This window comes from Chiloscyllium plagiosum, chromosome 1, assembly GCF_004010195.1.
Source record: "Chiloscyllium plagiosum isolate BGI_BamShark_2017 chromosome 1, ASM401019v2, whole genome shotgun sequence".
In the NCBI taxonomy this organism is placed as follows: domain Eukaryota; kingdom Metazoa; phylum Chordata; class Chondrichthyes; order Orectolobiformes; family Hemiscylliidae; genus Chiloscyllium; species Chiloscyllium plagiosum.
The window spans coordinates 133996475-134020548 of NC_057710.1; the positions used below are offsets into that span (position 1 = coordinate 133996475).

A 24074-nucleotide genomic window follows, 5' to 3' on the forward strand; every position below is an offset into this window, starting at 1 on the left:
TTTCTATTCATATACCCATCCAGATGCCTTTTAAATGTTGCAATTGTACCAGCCTCCACTGCTTCCTATGGCAGCTCATTCCATACACGTACAACCCTCTGTGTGAAAAGGTTGCCCTTTCGATCACTTTTATATCTCACCCATCTCACCCTAAACTTCTGCCCGCTAATTCAGGACTCCCACAACCCATGGAAAAGACTATCTCCATTTATTCTATCCATGCCTCTCATGATTTTATAAACCTCTATAAGGTCACCCCTCAGTCTGTGACGCTCCAGGGAAACCAGCCCCAGCCTATTCAGCCTCTCCCTACAGCTCAAATCTTCCATACCTGGCAACATCCTTGTAAATCTTTTCTGAACCCTTTCAAGTTTCACAACATCTATCTGATAGGAAGGAGAGCAGAATTGCACACAGTATTCCAAACGTAGCCTAACAAATGTCCTGTACAGCCGCAACATGACCTCCCAACACCTGTACTAAATACCGTGACCAATGAAGGAAAGCATGCCAAACACCTTCTTCACTATCCTATCTTCCTGTGACGAAACTATGAATATGTTATACTCAATTCCATGTGGCCTTATCTTGCTTTTGTGGTATTGTATTGAATGTCTTATGGAAACTAACGATGTTACTGGTTCACCTGTGAAAGTCAGGCAGCAAAGAGGTGAGTGAAAATGTTAGACAGGGAAGTGACAAATGGGCAAGTTGGGTAGCAGTGTGACAAGACGAGAAAGAACTTTTCTGTGGGAGAGGCCGCACGTGGATGGTAAATGAAAAGAATTTGGAATCTTTTTGGTTAAAATTCAGATTGACTTATACATGGATACATGGAAGAATAAGGATCTTCTGTTGATTTCCATACAAAATCAACTATTACCCAAGTGTGTACAGTAGTGAAAATTTGGTGACTGTAAAATTGGAAGGAACCAAAAATTTAAGACCATCACTTGGAGAACAAGGGATCATTAAATGAATTATTATCACACCAAGGGCAATGCAACGTAGATTGCTTTATTATTAGTCGATCCAGCAGTAACAAGCATAACATAATTTCCAAAAATAGATAAACATTTCAAAAGGACAAATCAGAAATAACAAGAGGAAAATACAAGGAAAAGGACCTAATGTAAGAAGCCTTAGGTGAAGATTTAGCATTACCAAAATGGTTTGAATGGCCTCCATCTGAGTTATACATTCTATGATCCAGTACTACCCAGGAGCATTCCCTTGGATCATTTACTTTTGGAGTGTTCTCAGTGTTCTTTTTTTCTCTATATTTCTCAGTGACATATTTCAGTTCTCACTGCTTTTCTGCTGTTAGTTCAGTAATATAGATGGCAGTAGTAGTTGAGAAATTTCAGAGGCATGTTTGATCGCATTGAAGTGATTATTGAGTTTAATTATAGTGGTGTTGAGAGTTATCTAGTTTATCAAAAGCAATTGAGAAACCAGGAAAGGGAGTTCAAAAAACAAAAGGTTAAAATGGAAGTAGCCAGGATTCATCTGTAAAGCCAAACATTTTTATCTCTTCTTTTCTTACAGCCAGTTACACAAAACAAGGTAAGATTTACACATCATAAATAGCACCAATGGTCATAAAGGCAGCCAAATTTATCACTCAAGAAAGAGTAAGAGAAATAAAAATAGAAAAATTACAAATTCTGGAAATGTGAACTAAAGGCCAAAAGTGGTAATTGTACACAGTCCATTTTCAGTCTCTGAAAACTAGACAAGATATTTGTACAGCCCTTTTGCCAGATTTGACTGATAAGAGAACTCCTGTCAGGTAATTCATAGCACAAGGTTATTTATTTTGAAAGTATTTATGTGAAAATGATGTTTAAGATAATTACTTTGGGATATTCAAGATGGTGGCAATCTGAATCGTTTAGCTTTGCTGAGCTCTGCACCCCAACCCAGGGTAGTAATATTCTTTTCACCCCCTACCTTAGTTTGTTGGCAAAAAAATTGTTAAATGATAATACAACTGTTTAAGTCCTTTATCGAGCATGTGAGAATGACTAAGGGAAGCAAACAGCCAAATCTCAACACTCGGAACACTCGAAAACATCAGGCAGGCTCGAGACTGCAACTGGGAAAGCAGCTGTGAAGCAGCTGTTCTGCACAGCAGAACATAATGGAGGAACTTGGAGTGATCTGACAGCTGATCCAGGAGATGAGGGAAGGAACTCGTAATCAACTGGAGCCCATCTCAGCCATGCTGCAAAAGGGACTGGAAGGGCTCAGGAAGCAAGTTGAAGAGGTTGAGCGGCGTTCCATGGCGTCGGAGACCGAGGTTGAGTCCTCGGCAGGGTGGATCCAGGCCATTGAGAAACAGGTTCGGACCCGCACTGAACAGGTCAATGATCTAGAAAATAGAGGTAGGAGAAAGAATATCTAGGTCGTTGGCCTGCTGGAGGGAGTAGAAGATGGGCAGCCAGCAAGTTTTTTTGAAGACTGTTTGCCACAATTTCTTGGCTGGAATGCCAAGGCGGACCGGGTGAAGGTTGACAGAGCTCACCAGGTTGCGGTGCGCAAATCCAGTCAGGGTCGACACCCCTGACTGGTTCTGATACGGTTTCAAAGCTACAGGGACAAGCAGAGAGTCATGGAAACTTCTAGAAGGCTAGGGAGAGACCTGCAGGCCCTGACCTATCAGGGAACTAAGATAATGTTTCTCCAGGACTTTTCAGCGGCAGTGATCTATAAGAGGAATTTGTTTGATGAGGTTAAGAGAAGGCTAAAGGACCTCGGTATTCAGTATTCGATGAGATACCCAATGGTGCTTCATATTACTTACAAGGAAACCGTGCGGTCGTTTGATTCCTTGGAGCAAGCCAAAAACATCTTGGACACTTTAAAATAACGTAGATGTACTTATGGACGTGGACAATAGTGTCTGTTTTTTTGTCTTGCTTTTGCTTCTTTTACTTTCACTCTTTTCCCAAAGAAGCTGTTGTTGATGGGTTCTTTTTCTCTCCGAGCTGGAGTGGTATTGATATGTTATGGGGGTGGGTAGAGTGCTCACTGTTTTTGTTATACCTTTGTGTTTACAATGTCCTTTGTTTGGTTTGTTCTATAGCTTGGATTTGGGGTGCAGTTTGAGCTGGAAGGGGAGATAGAGGTGTGCGTGGGAAATTTAAATGCCCTCTGTGGGCAGGGGTAGAGTCCCCCATTAAGTGCCTTTTGTGTTTTGTAGTCCATTTTGTTTTGGTTTTTTTGTAAATAGACTCAATGAGTGTCCTTTTGAGTATGCTCAGCATGTTGCATGACAAATTCTTCCTCTTGGTAGGTCAAAGGTGATTCATGGTTAGCAGCATTCTCAAATGGTGCACCTGGAATATCAGAGGGATTCATTTGCCAGTTAAAAGAAAAACGGTGTTGTTGAGCCTTAGAAAGAAGGTGGATGTTGCCCTGTTGCAGGAGACTCCTCTTAATGACAAGGAAAGAAGTTGCAGCAGGGTGGGTTTGATAGGGTGTTTTTCTCGTCTTTTAGTACTAGGAGCAGAAGAGTGGCAATACTTGTCCGGAAGGGTCTTCCATTTAATTTAATAGATTGTGTTAATGATGAGTATGGTCGGTTTGTTGTTGTTAAGGCCCTTAGACAGGGCAAGGAATATGGTACTTTGAATGTGTACTGTCGTCCAGCCCACCCTCTTAAATTTCTGATTGATGCACTATCTAAGCCTTGGCGCCACAGCATATTATTATAGGGGGCACTTTAATTGCCCTATAGATCCTATGCTGGATAGAATGCCCAAAGACCCCCAAAGCTTTCTTCACAATCTGAGCAGTTGGGTGATTTAATGTGTGGAACTTGGGTTGGTATACATTTGGAGACGTTTACAGCCTATGGGCAGAGATTTTACGCACTTTTCCAATTCTCATAAATGCCACACAATGATTGATTATTTCCTAACTCCCGCAGTTTTTTTTTTAGATTTGGTGGTATTCTGTTCGATTGGGAATATTGCCACCTCTGATCATGCCCAAAGGCCCTCCAAAACTTTTTTCACAATCTAAGCAATTGGGTGATCTATGTGTGGAACTGAGGTTGGTATCCGTTTGGAGACGTTTAACGATTAAGATTAAGGGTGATGCAATGGGCTCACGGTACTGATGAATAGATCCTTTCATCCTCAAGGACGGCAAGTCTGGGGAATTTGAAGCTTTTTTGGCCTCCAACTCAGGTACAGCTGGTAATACGTCCATTCTTTGGTAGCCTGCTAAGGCCTATGCTAGAGGGATAATTATTTCAAACTCTGCCAGCCAGAAGTGACAGAAGGGAGAGCAGCAGCGTCTGCTCAAGGCACGACTGAAGGAAGCTGAGGCAGCATATAATAGTAGGTCATTGGTGACTAAGCTGCAGCGGATCACAGCTCTCTGATCCACCTTAAACTCCATGCCAACGCCTACAGCAAGGAAGGAACTTACCTTTGCGAAGCAGTGGTTATTTAAGCATTGTGATAGGCCAAGTAAATACTTGGCATATTTGGTCAGGAAGAAGAATGCCTTCCAGTCTATTGCTTTTAATATGGAAGGGAATGGGTCTTTTACTTGCAATGCTAAAAAGGTTTTACTCTGAACTTTACCAGTCTGAATGCTGTGAGGACAGATGCGATAAGATGGAACCTTTTTTTAATGAATTTGGATCATCCTGGTGTGTCTGCTGAACAGGCATCCCCCCTTAGTTCTCCGTTAAGATTAGATTCCCTACAGTGTGGAAACAGGCCCTTTGGCCCAATAAATCCACACCGACCCTTCAAAGTGTAACCTACCCAGACCTACTTCCCTCTGACTAATGCACCTAACTCTATGGGCAATTTACCATGGTCAATTCACCTAGCCTGCACATCTTTGGACTGTGGGAGGATACCGGAGCACCCAGAGGAAAGCCACGCAGACACAGGGAGAATGTACAAACTCCACACAGACAGTCACCCAAGGCTGGAATTGAACCTGGGTCCCTGGTGCTGTGAGGTTGTAGTGCTAACCACTGTGCTGCCCCAACAGCATAAGAGATACAGGAGGTGATGAGGCAAATTTAAAGTGGTAAGGCATCCGGCCCTGATGCTTGCCCAGTGAATTTTATAAAGAATTTGTAAACATACTGTCATGATCAATGCTAGACATGTATAACAATTCATAGAGTCGTGATTGCCTCCCACCATCCTTGAGAGAGGCTAATATCTCTCTTATCCTCAAGAAAGGGAAGACCCTGTGCTTCTTGCAGACCAATCTCACTTTTAAACTCTGATTTTAAAATTTGATCGAAGACTCTGGCATTGAAGTTGGAAATGGTGTTGCCCTGTATTGTTTAGGAAGATCAGACAGACTTTATAAAGGGTCACAGATCTTCTAATAATGTTAGGAGACTGCTTAACATGATTCAAGTGTGCCAGCAATGGTCAGTGCAAGGGTTGGTGGTTTCCTTGGAAGCGGAGAAGGCATTTGACTAGGTGAAATGGCCATTTCTTTTTTTATACCCTGGAGCAGGTTGGCCTGGGTGAAGTGTTTACTAGGTGAGTAAGGATCCTTTACAGTGATCCTCTGGCGGCAGTTCTCAGTAATGGTATAAGGACTGATAGTTTCAACATTGGTAAGGGCAGTTGGCAAAGCTGTACCCTGTCACCTTTGCTCTTCACATTGATGATTGAGCTGCTGGCAGAGGCCATTCGTGGGGACCCTAACATAGCTGCCCCAAAGGTAGAGCCGAAGGTGCATTAGATCACGTTATATGTGGCTGGGTGTTCTCATTTTTTCAAACCGGACAGTTTCGGTGCCTTATTTGATACAATGTATTAATTAATTTGGCTTTTTCTCAGCTTACAAGATCAATTTTTCAAAATTGGAGGCTATGCCTATGGCGGGTTTTAGGGGAATACCAGAAGTTGAAGGTGGGTTCCCCTTTAAGTAAACAGAGAAAGGCTTTCTTTATTTGGGCCTCTCTGTTACCCCTAGTTTTGATCAGTTATTCAAGGCTAATTTTGTTTATTTATTTCACAAGATTAAACAAGACCTTCAAAGATGGGATGCCCTTCCAATATCATGGCTAGGTCAAGTTGTTGTTATTAAAATGAATGTTTTTCCTTGCTTATTATACCCTCTCCGGATGCTTCCCTTGCTTTTTTCCAAGCCAAACATTTCGGAAATTAGATGGTTGGTTTAATTCTTTTATTTGGTGCTACAAGCAGCCACTTATCAAGTTTATGAAATTTCAAATGCCTCAGGGGTTGGGAGGAGTGAATCTCCTGGATGCCAGAAGGTATCAATTGAGCTCCCTTCTATCTTTTATGAGTGATTAGGTCTGTGAGGACTCAACGTCGATATGGTTGGACATTGAGGCCTCCCAGGCAAAGTGTCCTCTTATTAACCTGTTGTTTCTGGACAAAATGAGGATAGTTACGGAACATTGCCGCAATCCAATAGTTATTTACACTGTCAAAACGTGGAGGGCAATGAGACAGATGGAGGGTAATATGTTTAAAACATCTTTCCATACTCCCATATGCCAGGTTTCCGGCCAGGGACAATGGATCCCGGGTTTAAGTCCTGGGCGGATAGGGGAGTCCCTTGTTTGGGTGACCTGTTTGAAGATGAAACGTTAATGTCATTTGATCAAATAACTCGTAAGTATGGATTATCGAGTAGGGACCTCTTCCATTTTTTTCACATCAGAGGTTTTATCTGAAAAGAGACTTCTGACTGAGTGTTATAGATCTGATTTGGAAAAGAGGGTGCTTCAGGCTAAGAGCAATCTTAAAGTGAGTACTCTTTATCATTTGTTGGGAGGAGGTTCCTCGGGTGACATCAAGCGATTACAGGAGGTCTGGGAGAGAGATGTAGGGGCAGAGATTACTCTGGAAACTTGGGAGGACAGTGAGGAAGATTTTGATATGTAACAGGACCTTTAATGAGTAAATGAGGACTCATCTGGCCCTTGATCGTCTTGCAGAATTTAAGCAGGATGTGTCTTCAATGTGCCCCAAATGCAAAATAATTACAGGCACCCCCACTCATTGTTTGTGGTCCTGCCACAGGCTCTGTATGTACTGGAGCGCTGTGGCAAGAATACTAGAGAGGGTCTTGGGGACCGAAGTCAAAGTGGGTTTCTCCTGGGTTTGCCGAAATTATCTCCCTTCGTTGTACGTGGGGAAAAAGCTTTTTAGCATCCTCACTTTTTGTGCGAGGCAGAACATTCTGATGTGTTACGCATCTGAGAATCCCCCAGGTCTGTCAGGGTAGCATAAGTTAATTATGGAACACATTCCTTTGGACCTTCTTACAAACATGGTGCACCAGAAAACGGACAACTTTTATAAGACAAGGCAGCCCTTTTTGAATTATTTGGAAGCAGATCTGTCCGCCATTTTAATTAGGGCTTTTGTCTAGCCATGATGGTTTGGTTTAGTAAGTCTAGTGCCCTTAGAGGAAGAATTTTAAGCAAACGTGGGTTTAATAACTGATGCTCTTGAAGTTTGAGAGCTGAGGTCTTGTTAAGCTGAGCGGCGTTATTTATTTACTAATTTATTTATTGATGCATAATGAGTGTAGTTGAGAATTCTTTTGTAGTGTAGTATGGTAGTTGGTTTATTGTTTATTGTTGTTTTTGTTATAATGTTATATTTTCATATTTTTGTAAATTTATAATTTTGTAAAGAAAAATTTTTTCAATAAAGATTTTTTTAAATAATTATTTTAATTTTAAAAAATTTTGAAAACATAACATTAAGTATTTAAGTTTAATAATAAATGTTAAGCATTCAAATTTTGTCGGTGAAGAGATAGGTTTAGATTAAAAAGACTCTTGAATGCAATTCTCTCATTAAGTCATTCAGACCTTCTTCACTCTTTCGTGGGGTGTTTGCATCATTGACCAACATTTATAACCCATTCCCAATTGCAGTTGAACTATGTCACTTGCTAGGCCATTTTAGGGAGAGGTTAAGAGTCAACCAGAGTACTATCAGTCAAGTCATGCATAGGCCAGAGCAGATAAGAATGGCAGATTTCCTTCCCCAAAGGTCATTAGTGAAGCAGTGTTGTTTTACTATAATAGATGGTAATTTCATGGTCACCGTTACTGACACGAACTATCAGTTCCAGGTTTATTAACTGAATTTAAATTCCACTGGTTGTTTGGTGGAATTTAAATCCATGCCCCAAGGCATTAGCCTGGACCTCTGGATTGCTCATCCAGTAAAATTTTTGCTTCACCACTGTCTCCGTCTAATAAATTAGTGTGCACTGGTTCCTGACTCAATGGGACAGAGGCCCAACAGTATTCCTAATTGGCTCAATATTGTGGATTCAAGTGATTATAGGACGAAGTCAAGAGAAATTCTTCAGCAATTAACTCACTGTCTAGAAGTGAAGTGGAAGCAGGTTCAATTGAATAAAAATAGGTTTATTGTCACACAGGAAGTAAGTGGCAAGTTCAGTTGAATAAAAATAGATTTATTGTCATACAGGAAGTAAGTGAGGACTGCAGATGCTGGAGATCAGAGTCAAGAGTGTGTTGCTGGTCAAGCAGCATCCAAGGAGCAGGAGAATTGACGTTTTGGGCATAAGCCATTCATCAGGAATGGGCTTATGTCTGAAACATCAATTCTCCTGCTCCTTGGATGCTGCCTGACATGCTGTGCTTTTCCAGCAACACACTCTCAACTCTCATTGTCATACATACTCACACAAGTACTGTGAAAGGTGTACAAGTCACAACTTAAGGTGCCATCTGAGGTACAAAGGATGTTGCGTACAGAATCTTAGTACAAAGTAGAAAAACAAAGAAAACTAAGTTAAAATGTTAAACATTACAGTCCTTCTTACTAAAAGGCAGAAAAACAAAGAAACACAGTTTACAGTTCACAACATAGTTCATATGCTGGGCTCGCACACCTCACAAGGGCTTGGCCTCGCCACTGCTGGGGGCTGCCTGTTCCTGATACCGCTCTCACTGCCTCGGGCTGCCTTCTCCTACTTTTGCTGTCGGCTGCATGGTCTTGCTCTTGCTGCTGGATGCCATGGACTGACTGCTCCTGCTCTCGCCGTTGGCATTCAAAAACGTCAGTGATTATTTAATTGGACAAAATATTCAGGATTAATGGGAAAAGGCAAGAGGATGGCACTGAGCCACAATGCTCATTCAAAGAGCTGATGAAGACATGAGGGGCCAAATGGCCTGCTTTGGCACCATAATAATATGATATCAAAAGAATCCTATGCCCTTCAGGTGGAGCATTACTGTCCTTAAAGTACACAGATTGTATGTTCAACACATTATTGTCAGAGGGCCAACTCATTTTATCTTCAGTTAATCCTTATATCACTGTTTAAAGTTTCATTTTACAAAAATGAAAATGTATTTGATAATTGTTTTAGGGTGATTATGCTTGAGAGTTGATCTCTTTATGTTTGGTGATCTTTCTGAACAAAAATGAAGGAAAACCTACCTGCTGGTAGGAAGCACATGTATGAATCTCAAATTGTGTGCATTCAGAGATAAAACTTTGTTTTTAGTCCATAAAATTTGTGCAGTGTACTGAAAATTATTGTAGGTATAGAATTTTGCACACTGCTTTAAGGTGGTGCACTAATCCAGTTAAAGGAATTTGCAGAAATGGTACAAAAGTGGCTTTATTTCTCACTCAATACAGTAAACAATTCATTTTATGTTATGAAGTAAATTGATGTCGTTTATATCTTTTAATTAGGCTTCTCGAGCTCGGATTTGATAGATTTATCAGAGTTGGAAGCATTCGGAAGATTGCCAAACCAATTTTACCATATAGGTAAACACAATTTCTACATTTCTTCTCGAACTGAATGAAGCCCTAGTATAGAATGTTTGTGTTGTAGATTGGGAATACATTACAATGACGGCAGGCTGATATTTGACTGTTCTGACTGCCAGTGGCTTTGAACTCCTGTTAGTGATCTGATTGAATGTATCATTTTTATTGAAGTCGGAGGGATGCCTCAATTTTCAAGCAAAATGTGTTATGACCACTCCTCCACTGGTCATAACACATTTTAAACTGAAGCAGGTGTTATTATGGGTAATTAGTTCAGTTTTAGATTGTATTTGGATTAGTCTTAGAGCAATTCAGCTAGGTTTCTCTTGTCAAAAAAGAATAATAAGTTATTGCAAATAAAATTTGCTCAAACAAGTCAGCAATAATTATTGACAAAAAAAAAGGGTACAGACAGTGCAAAGAAAGACAATGCATATACTCTAACATCCCAAACTTAACCTGTGGCAAATATAATCAACACAAACGATGATCGAACACCCTACTGCATCAAGTAACAAATTCAGTCAAACACATACCATGGATTCTCAGCAGTTTTCCTAGATTTTAGTGAGACTGGGTCACAAAATTTCATTAAAGCTTCACCAGATTGTGGTTCTTCACTTTTAACGAGCTGGCCTTTAAACTCCCCCAATAGCCTGGTTTCTTAACTCTTAAATGGCCAGCATTCCTGGGGAGGACGAAGAAACTCTGAAGCTCTCTTTGAAGTACAGCAGCATTGACCTTAGTGTCTAGGAGGAGCTTGCTGCTATTTGTTCAAAAAGATGAACAATTATGCATGAAGCTGATTCACATTTTGAGTCACAACATAAGATTAAACCAAAGCACTGTCAGAGAGGGAAGAGCTCTGATGCAGAGTCATCCAGACTCGAAATGCTAGCTTGCTCTCTCTCCACAGAACTGCCTGATTGACTATGATTTCCAGCATTTTTGTTTCCAGTACAGAGAGGAAAGAAATGGAAACAAATCCAAATCTCTGGATCCTACTGCCTCTGAGAACATTGTACCCTGTGTGTCAAAGATATTTTGTTTGAGAATCAGCCTGTCCAGTCACATGGAAAACCAAAGGAGAAACTTAAACCCTGAGTAGATAGTATTCGCAAATTTAGGGACAGACACCAATGATCAATATCCTGTCAGGTGTATATGTATCCACTGTGTATAAAACATTAGTCAGGACTGTGATGGAATATTCTCCATTTGTCAATATTCCAACAACATCCTTCAGGAAAAAGCAAAACACTTAGTCCATCACTATAAACATTCCCTGCCTCCACCACTGGCATATAATAATGCAATGTGTATCATCTGTAAGGTGGATTGCAGCATTTGCAAAGGTTTATTTTGACAGCACCTTCCAAACCCACAATGTCATGAAGGAAGGATAAAGGGTAATCAGCGCATGGAAACACCACAGCTTTCACACTATTGTGGTGTATAATGCCATTCTATGATTTTAACTGAGTCAAAAACCTGAGATAGCCCCCCTGATAGCATTATGAAAATAACCTTAACATAGAGACTGCACCTGACGCCTTCTCGAGAACATTTCAGGATGCACATTCCATGCTGATATTATCAGCTCACCCAGATATCATGAATCCATTCTTCTGACTCTCAAACATCCTCTCCCTACTCCCCCAACCCTGGATCTGTCATGCTGCCAGAGATCAATTAAGGCCATTTCTACTAGTAATACTTATTATTGCCGAAGCCAACAGAGATCTTAGCACAGTGTCTCATCAGAGAAGTACTTAGTAACTGATCTTAAAAACTTTTAGAAGATTGCATACTTTTTTTTTAAACAATCATTTAGTTCGCTTTTCCACCTTCTAGAATGCACTTTATGTTGTTGAGAGTTATTGACGATTACACCCGTGCTCTTGTCAGTAGGTGCCCAGTCAGCCATAGTATTGAGAGTTGGGGATGAGTGTGTTTTCAATTTTCCTTTTTAAGGCAAGGTGATGGCCTAGTGATATTATCACTAGATTACTAATCTAGAGACCCAGGTAATGTTCTGGGGACTTGAGTTTGAATATTGCCATAGGATATGTTGGAATTTTAAATTGAATTTTTAAAAAAAATTAGAATTAAGAATCTAATGCTGACCATGACTGTTATAAAAACCCATCTTATTCACTAATGTATTTTAGGGATGATTTCCTTACCTGGTCTGGCCTACATGTGACTCCAGAACCACAGCAATGAGGTGTACTCTAGGCAATTAGAGATGGGCAATAAATACATGCTACGCCAGACATACCCACATCCTGTGAATGAATAAAAGAAAAATCACTCCCTGTATGAACTGACTCATCTCTGTTCAGTGAGATCAATATTGGAAAATCTTTGTTATTATAGATTTAGTTTTATGGAATTATTCTGTTTATGTTTTATTAGTTTACATGCAGGTAGTGACAATGAAGAGCTACGAGAGCTGCAAGCACTCATGAAAGAAGACCTAACTCCTGTAGAAAAGATGCATGTGAGAAAGAGTATTGAGCAACACAAATTGGGCAGGAACAGAGCTGTGCTAATGGAGGTGAGAGTTATGTTTTAGCATGTGACATTTTTTGAAGTAAAATCCTTTAGCAATACAGGGATTTGTAAATGTGGCAAAATGTGTTTGTTGCTAAATGCGCATGAACTTAAACTTCCTCTAACTTGGCTTTATAGATTATTTTTGCTGATGCACTATGCGAGGATATTTTTGCAAAACACTGAATTTGTTCATAAAGGAACTTCCAATTTGACACATATTCATCCCACTTCAACGGAGATTATATAGTGAATGTGTAAGCAGTATATTCAATGAAATGTTGTTACTCCAAGATCGCTTATGTGATTTGAATTTTTATTTTGCATTTGATGAAACAAAGATGTTGCATTTATGTTGCACCTCTCACGAACTCAGAATGCCCCGTAGTGCCTCATAGTCAAATAAAGTACTTTTGCTGGAATTAGCGAGTTTTGGAACATTGAGCAACATGGCCATTAATCGCAGAGCAAGGTCCTGCAAACAGTAATGCGATAAATAGTTTGATATGTGTTTCAGTGCTGCTGAATGAGGGATAAATGTTGACAAGACACTGGAGAACATTTCTGCTCTTTTTGTTTTAATATGACATGGTAGGTGGAGTGGGGTGTTTCTTCCTGGTGCTGCATGTGTGTTAATTTGTGCACGTTTAAGAGATTGGGCCATTGGGCGTGTTTCAAAAGGCAGCACTTAAATTAACTGAGTGGCTACCTCAGCAATTTCTCACCCACTCACAAGCTCACCTCTTGGAGGGTGGGCACCAAAACTGACAACCTGCCCATCACATGTAAATAAATAATTCAAGGTCAACTGGATTTGTTGGCAAGCTTATTGACCTGAATAATGTGCTGCTTATACCACAATCTGTCTGCTATGTGCAGGTGGGGAGGAGTGGGAAGGCCATTCAAATACCCTGAGTGAAAAAACAGGGAGGGAAGAAACGGAGGCCACTTAATTCTGCACACATCAGGGCACCCCCATCCCTGGATATCATCCACCCCTCCCACTGCCAATTGCCCTGCAAAACCTGGCTACTAAGAACAGAAATATGTGCAACACCATTGGTTTTATTGATAAAATGACATGTCTTGCGGCCAAATTTGCAGCCAGTATGTCTTATCAAGGCCTTTTACCAATTGAGTTCAAACCTGCGCTAACTCTACACCATCCATTATTTTCCAGCATGGAAAATGGGACAATGATAGAAGCAACAGTCCTTGCTGTTTTTCCTCCGGGGGGGGGGGGCAGGGGGGGAGGCAAATGGGCAGTTCGCTTGCTGCTGTCTCTGAGATCAGCTAACCTGGTCCAGATAAGATATCAAACCAGCGCCAGAAGTCAAAATACTACATATGCTGGAAATTTGGATTGAAAACCAAAAATGATAGGGTTGATGAACAATCTATCTTTGTAGCTTGTTGCTGGGCCAACCGGTATTGTTACACACCAACCCCTCAGAAAGCCAGTGTGCTATGTTTCCATTTGCCCTTTTAACATTAAAAGCATCTGTTTTAAAGTATGTCTTCAGAAATTGAACTGCCAGTGTTGCATTTGTGAATGTCTTTCAGAAATCAGCACTTAATAAGGGGGCAGTTGAAATACATCGAAAGATTAGCCAGGACCAAACAGAAGTAACCCCAAACTATTACTTGGGCTTTCATTCGTCTCTATGATTGAGTTTGTGGTAATGGGAGATGTTTACTATTTTGCTTCTGACAGGTGGCTGTCTGAGATGGGGGGGACAGTATAAGTGCTGGGGACTGTTTTACTTCTTTGAACTGTTCATTATGCAAAACGTCTACACACACAATTCTGTGACTCTTTCTCCTTATTTACTTTTTTTTGGTTTCTGCCTTTGTGTAGGTGCGAGTGGTAGGAGCTACTTGTGCTGCATGTCCTTTCCAGTGTATGAACAACCTCAGCTTTCCATTGGTTTTATTGGATGAGTGCAGTCAGATCACAGAACCAGTTTCTCTCCTTCCTATTGCAAGGTATTGCTCATCGATTTGTGTTTAAATAGCCATTCCACGCTTCACAAATCCATTGTGGTGCTTGTCTCTCCAACACACATGTAAATTCATAGATTGACACACTGTCTCTTATAACTAAAAAGACGCTACACACTTTGCAGGATACATGTACTTTGTAGCTTAGTAATCCACAGATGTTCCTGTTTCTGAGAATCCAAACTGAGGAACCTTTAGGAAAATATCATTTGTATCGGAAGTTTGGATTTACCTGACGTGATCCATTAACAGTTCTTAAAAGTAGCCAGAAGAAGTATCCCACTGCACATCAATTACAATGTATAAAATTTAAGAAGCCACAGACTTTAACCTGGTCTGTGATCAGTTGGCTGATCTCAGATAACAATAAGTAGGCTTATGGCTATGTTAGACAGGGAAAGAAGAATTATATTAACGATGTAACTCTGAAAGATCAAAACTGGATTTTTCATTTCAGGTTTGGATGTGAAAAGTTGATCCTTATTGGCGACCCCAAGCAATTGCCACCTACAATTCAAGGCTCCGAAAGTGCTCATGAAGCTGGCCTGGAACAAACTCTCTTTGACAGAATGTGCCTGATGGTACAGCAATTATCTTAATGACATATTTAAAGGGAATAGCTGTGAACGATGGCTCTCCACAAGTTAAAGGGGAAGCAATGCATATTTTACAGTAATCATAATCTTTTAAACCTTAATGAACCTGCTTCAAAATGGAGGATATCAAAAAAAGTGAAGATGATTAATTTCCATATATCTTTGCCAATTCTAGCTTCCTTTGTCAGAACACTGGATTAGGCATCTATCATTGTGGGTCTGAAAGCAAGCACAAAAAATGCTGAGAGGGGCAGCACAGAGGCTCAGTGGTTAGCACTGATGCCTCGCAGCACCAGGGTCCCAGGTTTGATTCCAGCCTCTGGCGACTGTCTGTGTGGAGTTTGCACATTCTCCCCGTGTCTGTGTGGGTTTCCTCCGGGTGCTCCGGTTTCCTTCCACAGTCCAAAGATGTGCAGGTCAGGTGGATTGGCCATGCTAAATTGCCCATAGTGTTAGGTGCATTAGTCAGAGGAAAATGGGTCTGGATGGGTTATTCTTTGGAGGGCCAGTGTGGACTTGTTGGGCCGAAGGGCCTGTTTCCACACGAGGGAATCTAATCTAATCTAGCATAGTGAGACAGTCAGCAGGTATGAAGAGAACAGAAATGTCAGATTTTAACATATGAGAATGGCTTGCACCTATTTTTTTCTGTTCTCACCATATATGCTGATTTAATATGCTTTCCATTTCCAGCACCTCTCTTTTTATTTCAGATTTTTGGCATCTACAGACCTTTGGTTTTTGCATAGTAGTGTGGTTGTTTCAATTATCATTGTATCCATGTGAAATCTGTGCAATAAGATCATCCTTCAGCAGCTCAGAACTGTGCATCTGTAATTTCCCCACACTGAACAAAATGCTACTGGCAAGGTAGCAAAGAGTACTGTTTCATATTGATCACTATATCATTTATTTACTTGTTTCTCATTCACAGCATTGGCAGTTCTTTCGGTTTTTATTTGTTATTATTAATATTGATTGAGTATTATAGATAAATGAATTTAGATCAGTGTCACATTTGATCATTCAAATAATTAAAGCCTTGCAAGTAATTGTTGTGCAAACTAACATTTACAAAGAGCCCCTGGATATAATATGAATAAAGGCTGTGCAAGATGTAGTTCTGCATCTTAACACTGTAACCTTGGTATATCATTCATACCTGTGAAGGTTTTGTTTTCTGACTTGTGCAATACATACCCTGGATTTTCTAGTATACTAGGTCACAAAACTGCATGAACTGATAAATTTATTCTGTAAAACCATTGTCCACTGAATCAAATTTGACCTTATGATTAATTAGTAAACCATCTTACAAGATGTAGTATACTCATGCACTTAAAATATTAAATAATTTAACTCACTTTTACCAGTTATGAGTCATATATTTGTCCATCTGTACTATCTGTCCCAAGTGTTTCTGCAATACCAATTATGCAGTATAAACTCACTTCCATTCAGATTCATAGTTTTATCGATTCAGTCAGCCATCTGTGCCAACCGTCTCAGCTGTGGAATCTGTTAGCAACACCAGCTGCAACCAACATTGTATTAGTAGTATGTGCTCGTTGTGCCAAGTACACATTAAGCACAAAAAGAATATTTGAACTCTTGTTTAGAAAGTGGCCAGTTTCAGGGCTAATGATGTCCATGCTTTTCCTTACTTTATTTGGTAAGTACTTCTTCCTATCTCATTTAAAAGCAAAATCTCTTTGTTACGGTTTCAACATCTAGAAAGAAATAGCATTACTCTCAGTATTGGTCAGACAGATTTTTTTAAACTTTTGTTTGAAAGCAACTATGAACCATCCATGTGAATAATTTTGTTCGAATTGATAATCCTTGTGATTTTTTTTCTCTCCTTGTCCGTCAGGGCCATAATCCCATTATGCTAAGGACTCAGTACAGATGCCACCCTGTTATAAGCACTATAACAAATGAACTCTTCTACAATGGGAATCTTAAAGATGGACTTTCTGCTTCAAATTTAAACCCTCTGTTGGACTGGTTGCCTACTCTTTGCTTTTATAATGTTAAAGGACATGACCAGGTAAATATTCCATAAGAAGAAGCAGCAACTTTAATGGTATTACACAAGCTGAAGATATTTTTTCTGAATTGATGTCTGCAATACAAGTAAGAGTTGATATTTCCCAGTTAAACAATGGACATTGTCACCACCAGTGGGCACTGTGGTAGTTCTGCTGCTGGCTGCTACAGTGACAAGTTAATGTGTGAACTTTGCTTCCAGATATCCCCAGCATCACATCTGTGGCTTTTGCCAAATATTGTTAAAAGTAATTGTTTACTGCAGAAAATATGATTTATAATCTTTACCCACTGCTGCTTCCATTCTGGCATGGAGTTGTTAGGTTGCTTACTTTTTTTTCTTTACAGTGTCTGTCAGTACAGACTGACTAAAAGTATTTATCACCGTGTATTGTTTATTTTTTTTTTCTGTTGGAAATAACATTATTTGCTAAAATTATAACTTTTGAGTAAATGAGTAGATCATTGGTCTTTGGTATAATCTTTGGTTCAGGTCAGTATGAATTATTTTCAGAAAGATGAAGACCCTGTTATATCCTACATGCAACCTCACTAAACTTGAATTGCAATGCAGTGTTAGGTAGAAAAATCAACGGTGTGTGCAACTGCTTTGATGTAAGGCTTTGAAGGTATGAGATACTGTTAAAATTCATTGCTCCAGGATGAACAAGCAAGCTGAGTCATAAAGTAGCAAAGAGGTGCAAACTGAATGACTGAGGATAAGTCCTAAAAGTTCCTCCATCTTTTGCAACCATGAATCTTCCACCAAGGCTCAGGACAGGGGGTACATTATGGCCCATTAACAGGATCCTGGGACTCTAGGGTGCTCCTGTGCTTGGCCAGGGGTGAAGCCATTGTGCTCAAAACAGGGCAGGGCCAGCCAACTGCCCAGGCCTATACAATACTAGGCCCCTGATTTCTTCCTCTGACCCTCCCTTTCACATTAAACTTCCCCTTTCTCAAATTAAGATTACTCAATGCTTCATCAATTTCTGGGCTTGCAATTACATTCTGTTTGTTCGAAACTTTTGTCATAGAGTCACAGTCATAGAGATGTACAGCACGGAACCAGACCCTTCAGTCCAGCTTGTCCATGCCGACCAGATACCATAACCTAATCTAGTCCCACCTGCCAGCACCAACCCCATATCCCTCCAAATCCTTCCTATTCATATACCCAACCAGATGCCTTTTAAATGTTGCAATTGTACAGTCTCCACCATTTCCTCTGGCAGCTTATTCCATACACATACTGCCCTCTGCGTGAAAGAGTTACCCCTTAGGTCTCTTTTATATCTTTCCCCTCCCACCCTAAACCTATGCCTTCTAGTTCTGGACTCCCCGACCCCAGGGAAAAGACTTTGTCTATATATCCTATCCATGCCCCTCATGATTTTATAAGCTTCTTTTAGATCACCCCTCAGCCTCCGACACTCCAGGGAAAACAGCCCCAGCCCATTCAACCTCTCCCTGTAGTTCAAATCCTCCAACCCTGGCAACATGCTTGTAAATCTTTTCTGAACCCTTTCAAGTTCCGCAACATCTTTTCGATAGGAAGGAGACCAGAATTACATGCAATATTCCAAAAGCGGCCTAATCAATGTCCTGTACAGCAGCAACATGACCTCCCAACTCCTGTACTCAATACTCTGACAAATAAAGGAAAGCATACCAAATGCCTTCTTCACTATCCTATCCACCTGCGACTCCACTTTCAAGGAGCTATGAACCTGCACTCCAAGGTCTCTTTGCTCAGCAACACTCCCTAGGACTTTACCATTAAGTGTATAAGCCCTACTAAGATTTGCTTTCCCAAAATGCAGCACCTCGCTAAATTAAACGCCACCAAAAAAGTTTAAAATAAAGCTTTCTCTGCAGTGCAAGATGGATATAGTTCATCTGATGAATGCAGTGATGAAAGGACTGTGTTAGCAATTTTGCCTCAAGTTGGATGCTGTCATGTTAATCCATATGTAGATGATTAGTTACTTGCCAGGAATGAGTAATCGATACTGAATAAAATCAATGTAACATACCAGCCATAGTTCATGATCTAACCAAATAAAAAAAACATAAGCCCTAAGTATCTCATTAAATTTATAAAATATAAATGTTGCATGATTTTGTTTTGTTATAATTTGTATTCTGATCTGTCTAGATGGACATGGATGGCAGCTGCCATAATCTGGAAGAAGCAACATTCTCTGTCAAACTTATCCAGTCTCTGATAGCCTGTGGAATTAAAGGATCTATGATTGGAGTGATAACATTATACAAATCTCAGATGCACAAGGTAATTACGATATTTTTATTCACATTTTAGAATTGTTTTACAAATTGTATTCTATTTATGTTTATACCAATAGATGTTTGGTAGTGCAGAACTTGAGCATTGCTGAAAAGGACCCATTTTTATCAAAGCTCATCATCTTGCATTGTCAGAACATTTTTCAAGAATACCAACTCAGGGTGAAAAACAACACTTCTATTCCATGGGTGAAGAGTACAGACTGGTTGCAAGTGGACTCTGATTGGTAAAGATATTACCCTGGAGAATGCATTTTTTAATACTGATTCATAGTTAACTGCCAGGGGTTGTTGAAGTTTTGAACACAGCAGATTGGCTCTGATTAGTCGAGGCATTACCCAGAGAAACGAACCAGAGAATGGCTGTCACCTATTTTATTGAATTGAAACAAATGCAGTGTGTGTATACAGTTGGTTCTGCTATAAAGCGGTAGTTCCATTCTCATGCAATTCCATGTTATAAGAAGATTGTGTAATAGCAGCACAATTTAAACTAATGGGGCCGGAATTGTATTATAATCAATATGTGCATTAAAAGTTCGTACTTTAGAAAGTGTCCCCAATTCATCAACCATGTTATAGCAAATTCACATTAATGAAACACGCATTATAGCAGAACGACTTGTATGTTCTTTCTATCTGCAAAGAACAGAGTCCTGCATACTAACGTAAGTAGCTTCCAATACAAAGAAATGATATGCTACTTCGTATTAGCAGCATTAAACTACTAATATCACTTCTTGTTCAAACCTTTGAGATACCTTACTCTTCCAAATGTGATGCTGAGTATATAGGAGGACTTATAGGGCATATCGTACAGCATATCCCTTCAGTTATTTACAATAAGCAAGGTACTGACCATATTCAACCAACCCATACATGCAACACAGTGTTAAATATTGAATGGGATTCTATAATTAGACAACATTTGCATGATAATCCCGAGTGTGTGAAGAATTATGCTGAAAGCCAATTTATAATAATCAGTTGGGCTAGTAGTGTGGCACACTTGCACATCTGCATTAACAAAGTTTGGCAGTTCACTGTCATCAGCACTAATGCATACATTCTCCATAACAATAGCTCCACTAAGCAAAGACCAGTTTCCAACTGATCAGGACTCCCCTCTTATGCAGCATGAATGTTAGCTTTCCCCTTGAATTGGCCTTCTTGCAAAATTATCTGATGAACACAAGATGAAAAGGTTTGACAAAATTTGTCTTTATTTGGCAATACTTTTTGTACGAGTGAATCTTCTGCAGCATTGCATTCTTAAATTCAAGGAAGAGATATATTTTCTTTTGGTTGTGGTTTTTATAGCAGGAATTAAAAATTTATTAACCCATCTATAATGAATACCAGAAGTCTTATAAGAGTCATAAATACAATGTCATAAAAAGTCCCATCAAGCCTGGCATTCAATTAGATCATGGCTGATCCTCTACTCTGCTGCCATCTGTCTTAACCGCTGACCCCGTTATCTAACGCAATCTTGAATATGTTGAATGACTTAGGTTCCACTGCTCTCTGAGATAAAGAATTCATAACATTTATGATTTTCTAAGAGAAGGAATTCCTCCTGATGTTTGTCTTAATTGGAAGACCCTATATTTTTATGATTTGGAGATGCTGGTGTTGGACTGGGGTGCACAAAGTTAAAAATCACACAGCACCAAGTTATAGTCCAACAGGTTTAATTGGAAGCACACTAGCTTTCGGAGCGACGCTCCTTCCTCAGCTGATAACCTGATGAAGGAGTGTCGCTCCGAAAGCTAGTGTGCTTCCAATTCAACCTGCTGGACTATAACCTGGTGCTGTGTGATTTTTAACCCTATATTTTTAAACTGTGCCCCCTCGCTGCAGATTCTTCATTTTCAAAGTATCTCTCAATATTTGCCCTGTCTTGCCTTCTCGGTATCATATGTACTTCAAAAAGATTGCTCAGAAATAAGGGGTTGGATTTTAAGTTCCCATCACAGTGGGCAGGGTGATTACAGTGGGATTCAGTAGTACATAGGAAACTCAGAAGTAAGTACAGTGTATCCCTCAGTGGCCTTCACTGACTAGAACATTACCATGTTATTTCCAGTTCCCTGACCAATTTACAAGTGTGATGATTGCACACACGCATTAATTTCAATACCAGTATTTAAAAGCGCATTCTAGAAGTTAGATTTGATGGATTCTGAGGTTGGGAACAGAACAAACTGAATTGGCTGAATAGGATGCACATATATCATTCTTATAGCTATCACCACAAATTCCAGGAGCAGAGACAGGTCAACAGCCACTACTGGCTGGAATGCAGGGCTTTTTACTGCATCCAGCAATTCCATTTGCTGGGTCCAATGTGGGGCCATCAACCAGACAAAGGCAGGGGGTGGCAGGAAGAGGTTTCAGATGGGTTTGAGCCAGAGGAAGGAGGGCATTTAGGGAGGCATATAGGGCAGGATGCTGTAGGGGAAATTTGGGGATTGGGAGAGGAAGCAGCATGAGGTGCTGGGAGAGAAGGAAGGTGTAAGAGGTATCAAGGTGGAGAGAAGGTAGCAAGAAATATAATGAGGAGAAGCAAGCTGCAGGAGGGCTGTGAGTTAAGAGGGAGGTAACAAAAGAGAATGTGCAGTTTTAAATGTGTCAACAAAGGAATACTCAGCTAACCAGGAACCACGAAAGCTTAAAACCACTGAGGAAATACATTTTTTGAAAATGAATGTGGAAAGTCTAAATTAGAACCATGCAGACTCAGGAACTACTAAACTTGGAAAAATGCGGTGGATCCTACTGTAATAAGCATTCTCAATTGTTAACTCTGAATCTGAGCTTTGAATTGGACATATAGTAAATAGAATTGTAAGTGCCTGCTTCAGATATTCCAGATCTGTGCATGTGTGATTGACACGGATGAGATATGACTTCACCAGTCTGTGAAGCTGTCTTTAGGGTGATTAGTTTCTGTATGTAGAAGTGTCTGTTAGTAATTTAGGAAAAAAAAACATATGTTAACAATTTTTGCATGTTGTCTTGTACCAAGATAAATATTGTGGTATCCAGGAAATTAATGTTTTTCTTGTGTCTGTAGCTTTAAATTTAATGGGGGACAAACAATTATGGGCAACACTGATGAAGTGTTCTAATTCAACCCTCGGAAAAGGGATTTATTGTTCCTCAACTTTATTTGTTTACAATAGTGTTTTGTTTCTACTTGCTTAAAAGTTTTGGTTTCATTCAATGAATTGTTTCTGGAAGAATTTGTGGACCATTTTACCGATGAAAGAAGTGCCAGCGAATAATCCATTTTTTCCTAAATGCTCACAGTTACGTGGAATGCTTGACTACACTGCAAAATGTGACCCTGCTGAGATCAAAGCTGTACACATTTCAACAGTTGATGCTTTCCAAGGAGCAGAGAAGGAGATTATTATATTGTCTTGTGTGAGGACTCGTCAAGTTGGGTTCATAGACTCGGAGAAACGAATGAATGTTGCACTTACCAGAGGGAAAAGACACTTGCTGATAGTAGGCAATCTGGCCTGTCTTAGAAACAACAGATTGTGGAAAAGAGTTATTCATCACTGTGAAGGTAATCTGTCTCAGAATAATAAGTACATGAAATTAGGAAACAAAATTTGTACTCTGCAATGAAACTTTACTCTATTTGCTTTAATGTGCCTCAAAACTGTGAAAGTATGCTGGTGCAGTGTCCCGAATGGGGCTATCATGTTAAACTGCATGTCCTAATTTCTGATACTTGGAAGTAACCTGATGATGATATTGAAATTTCAGGATCTGCTGGTTTCATTTTGTACTTTATTTTGGTAGGTTGATGTAAGGTACACCAGTTACTAAAATTTTCAGATTGACCAAGGTCTCATTAGAGAAAAGCTATCCCTATGCAACACTGTCAAGATCAGTTTTTCCTCAGTTATAATGTTAATCAATTCAACATGTCTCAGAAAAAGTATTGTATGACAATTATTCATTTTATCCATGTAACATAAAATTTATTTGTGAAATGGACTGCTCCTCATATTCTTGGCAGAACCTTGTTAATCATACCATGCAGCTTTGCCCCATACAATTTTTAGAGTGGGTCTAAAAGATTTGTTTTAATCAAAAGTTAAGAAATATATCTGTATGAATGGTGTGATATTTGTTCTTAGAAAATATCTGTGAAAATGTTGTACTGCTAAATGAAATTAGGACATTGAAAATGTTGTACAGCTTCTCCACAAAAACAAAGAAGGAAATTTACCTGGTCTGTGCAGGCAGGTAATTGACATTAATGAAATATATGTTTGTTCCCAGTGAGAGAAAATGGCTTGAAACATGCGTATCAGTGTGAACCAGAACTGGAACAGATCATGAAATGTTATAGAGACCAGACGGCAGAGAAGGGACAGAAAAACCTGAAGTCCAGAAGCAAGTCAATTCTCCCTGAAGAGGGCAACAAAGTAAGGATATTCTACCTTTTTTTTCAATGAATTAGCCAGGGTGTGAACTCATTTGTGAAACTCCTTCTTGTTATTTTGTCACAGTGGCAGGGTGAGCGGGGGATTGTTAATGGTGAGGCTCGCGAGTGGTGACCTTCATGGTCTGATGGCCTTCAACATGACTGGTACAAAATCTCACATAACTGGTCAGGTCTTTTAACCAGCTCAGCTTAGCTCCCACTCTTCTCTATTTCACCACTCCAGAACAAAATTATGATGAACAGGAACCCTGGGTCTGCTGACTTGAACCCTGCTTCACTGACAGAAATTCAGCC

At 39.9% G+C, this 24074-nt stretch overlaps 1 protein-coding gene across 4 annotated transcripts in view; it reads left to right on the plus strand.

Moving 5' to 3' along the window:
- LOC122553550 (protein ZGRF1-like) overlaps positions 1-24074 on the plus strand; it is a 96703-nt gene that overhangs the window by 61098 nt on the left and 11531 nt on the right. For all 4 annotated transcript variants that reach the window (XM_043697519.1, XM_043697528.1, XM_043697538.1 and 1 more), the window contains 8 exons: positions 9720-9797; positions 12219-12360; positions 14215-14342; positions 14815-14938; positions 16827-17003; positions 19161-19295; positions 22625-22889; positions 23615-23760. In XM_043697519.1, the coding sequence (XP_043553454.1) occupies positions 9720-9797; positions 12219-12360; positions 14215-14342; positions 14815-14938; positions 16827-17003; positions 19161-19295; positions 22625-22889; positions 23615-23760 (1195 nt within the window). The remainder of the gene's footprint in view (positions 1-9719; positions 9798-12218; positions 12361-14214; positions 14343-14814; positions 14939-16826; positions 17004-19160; positions 19296-22624; positions 22890-23614; positions 23761-24074) is intronic.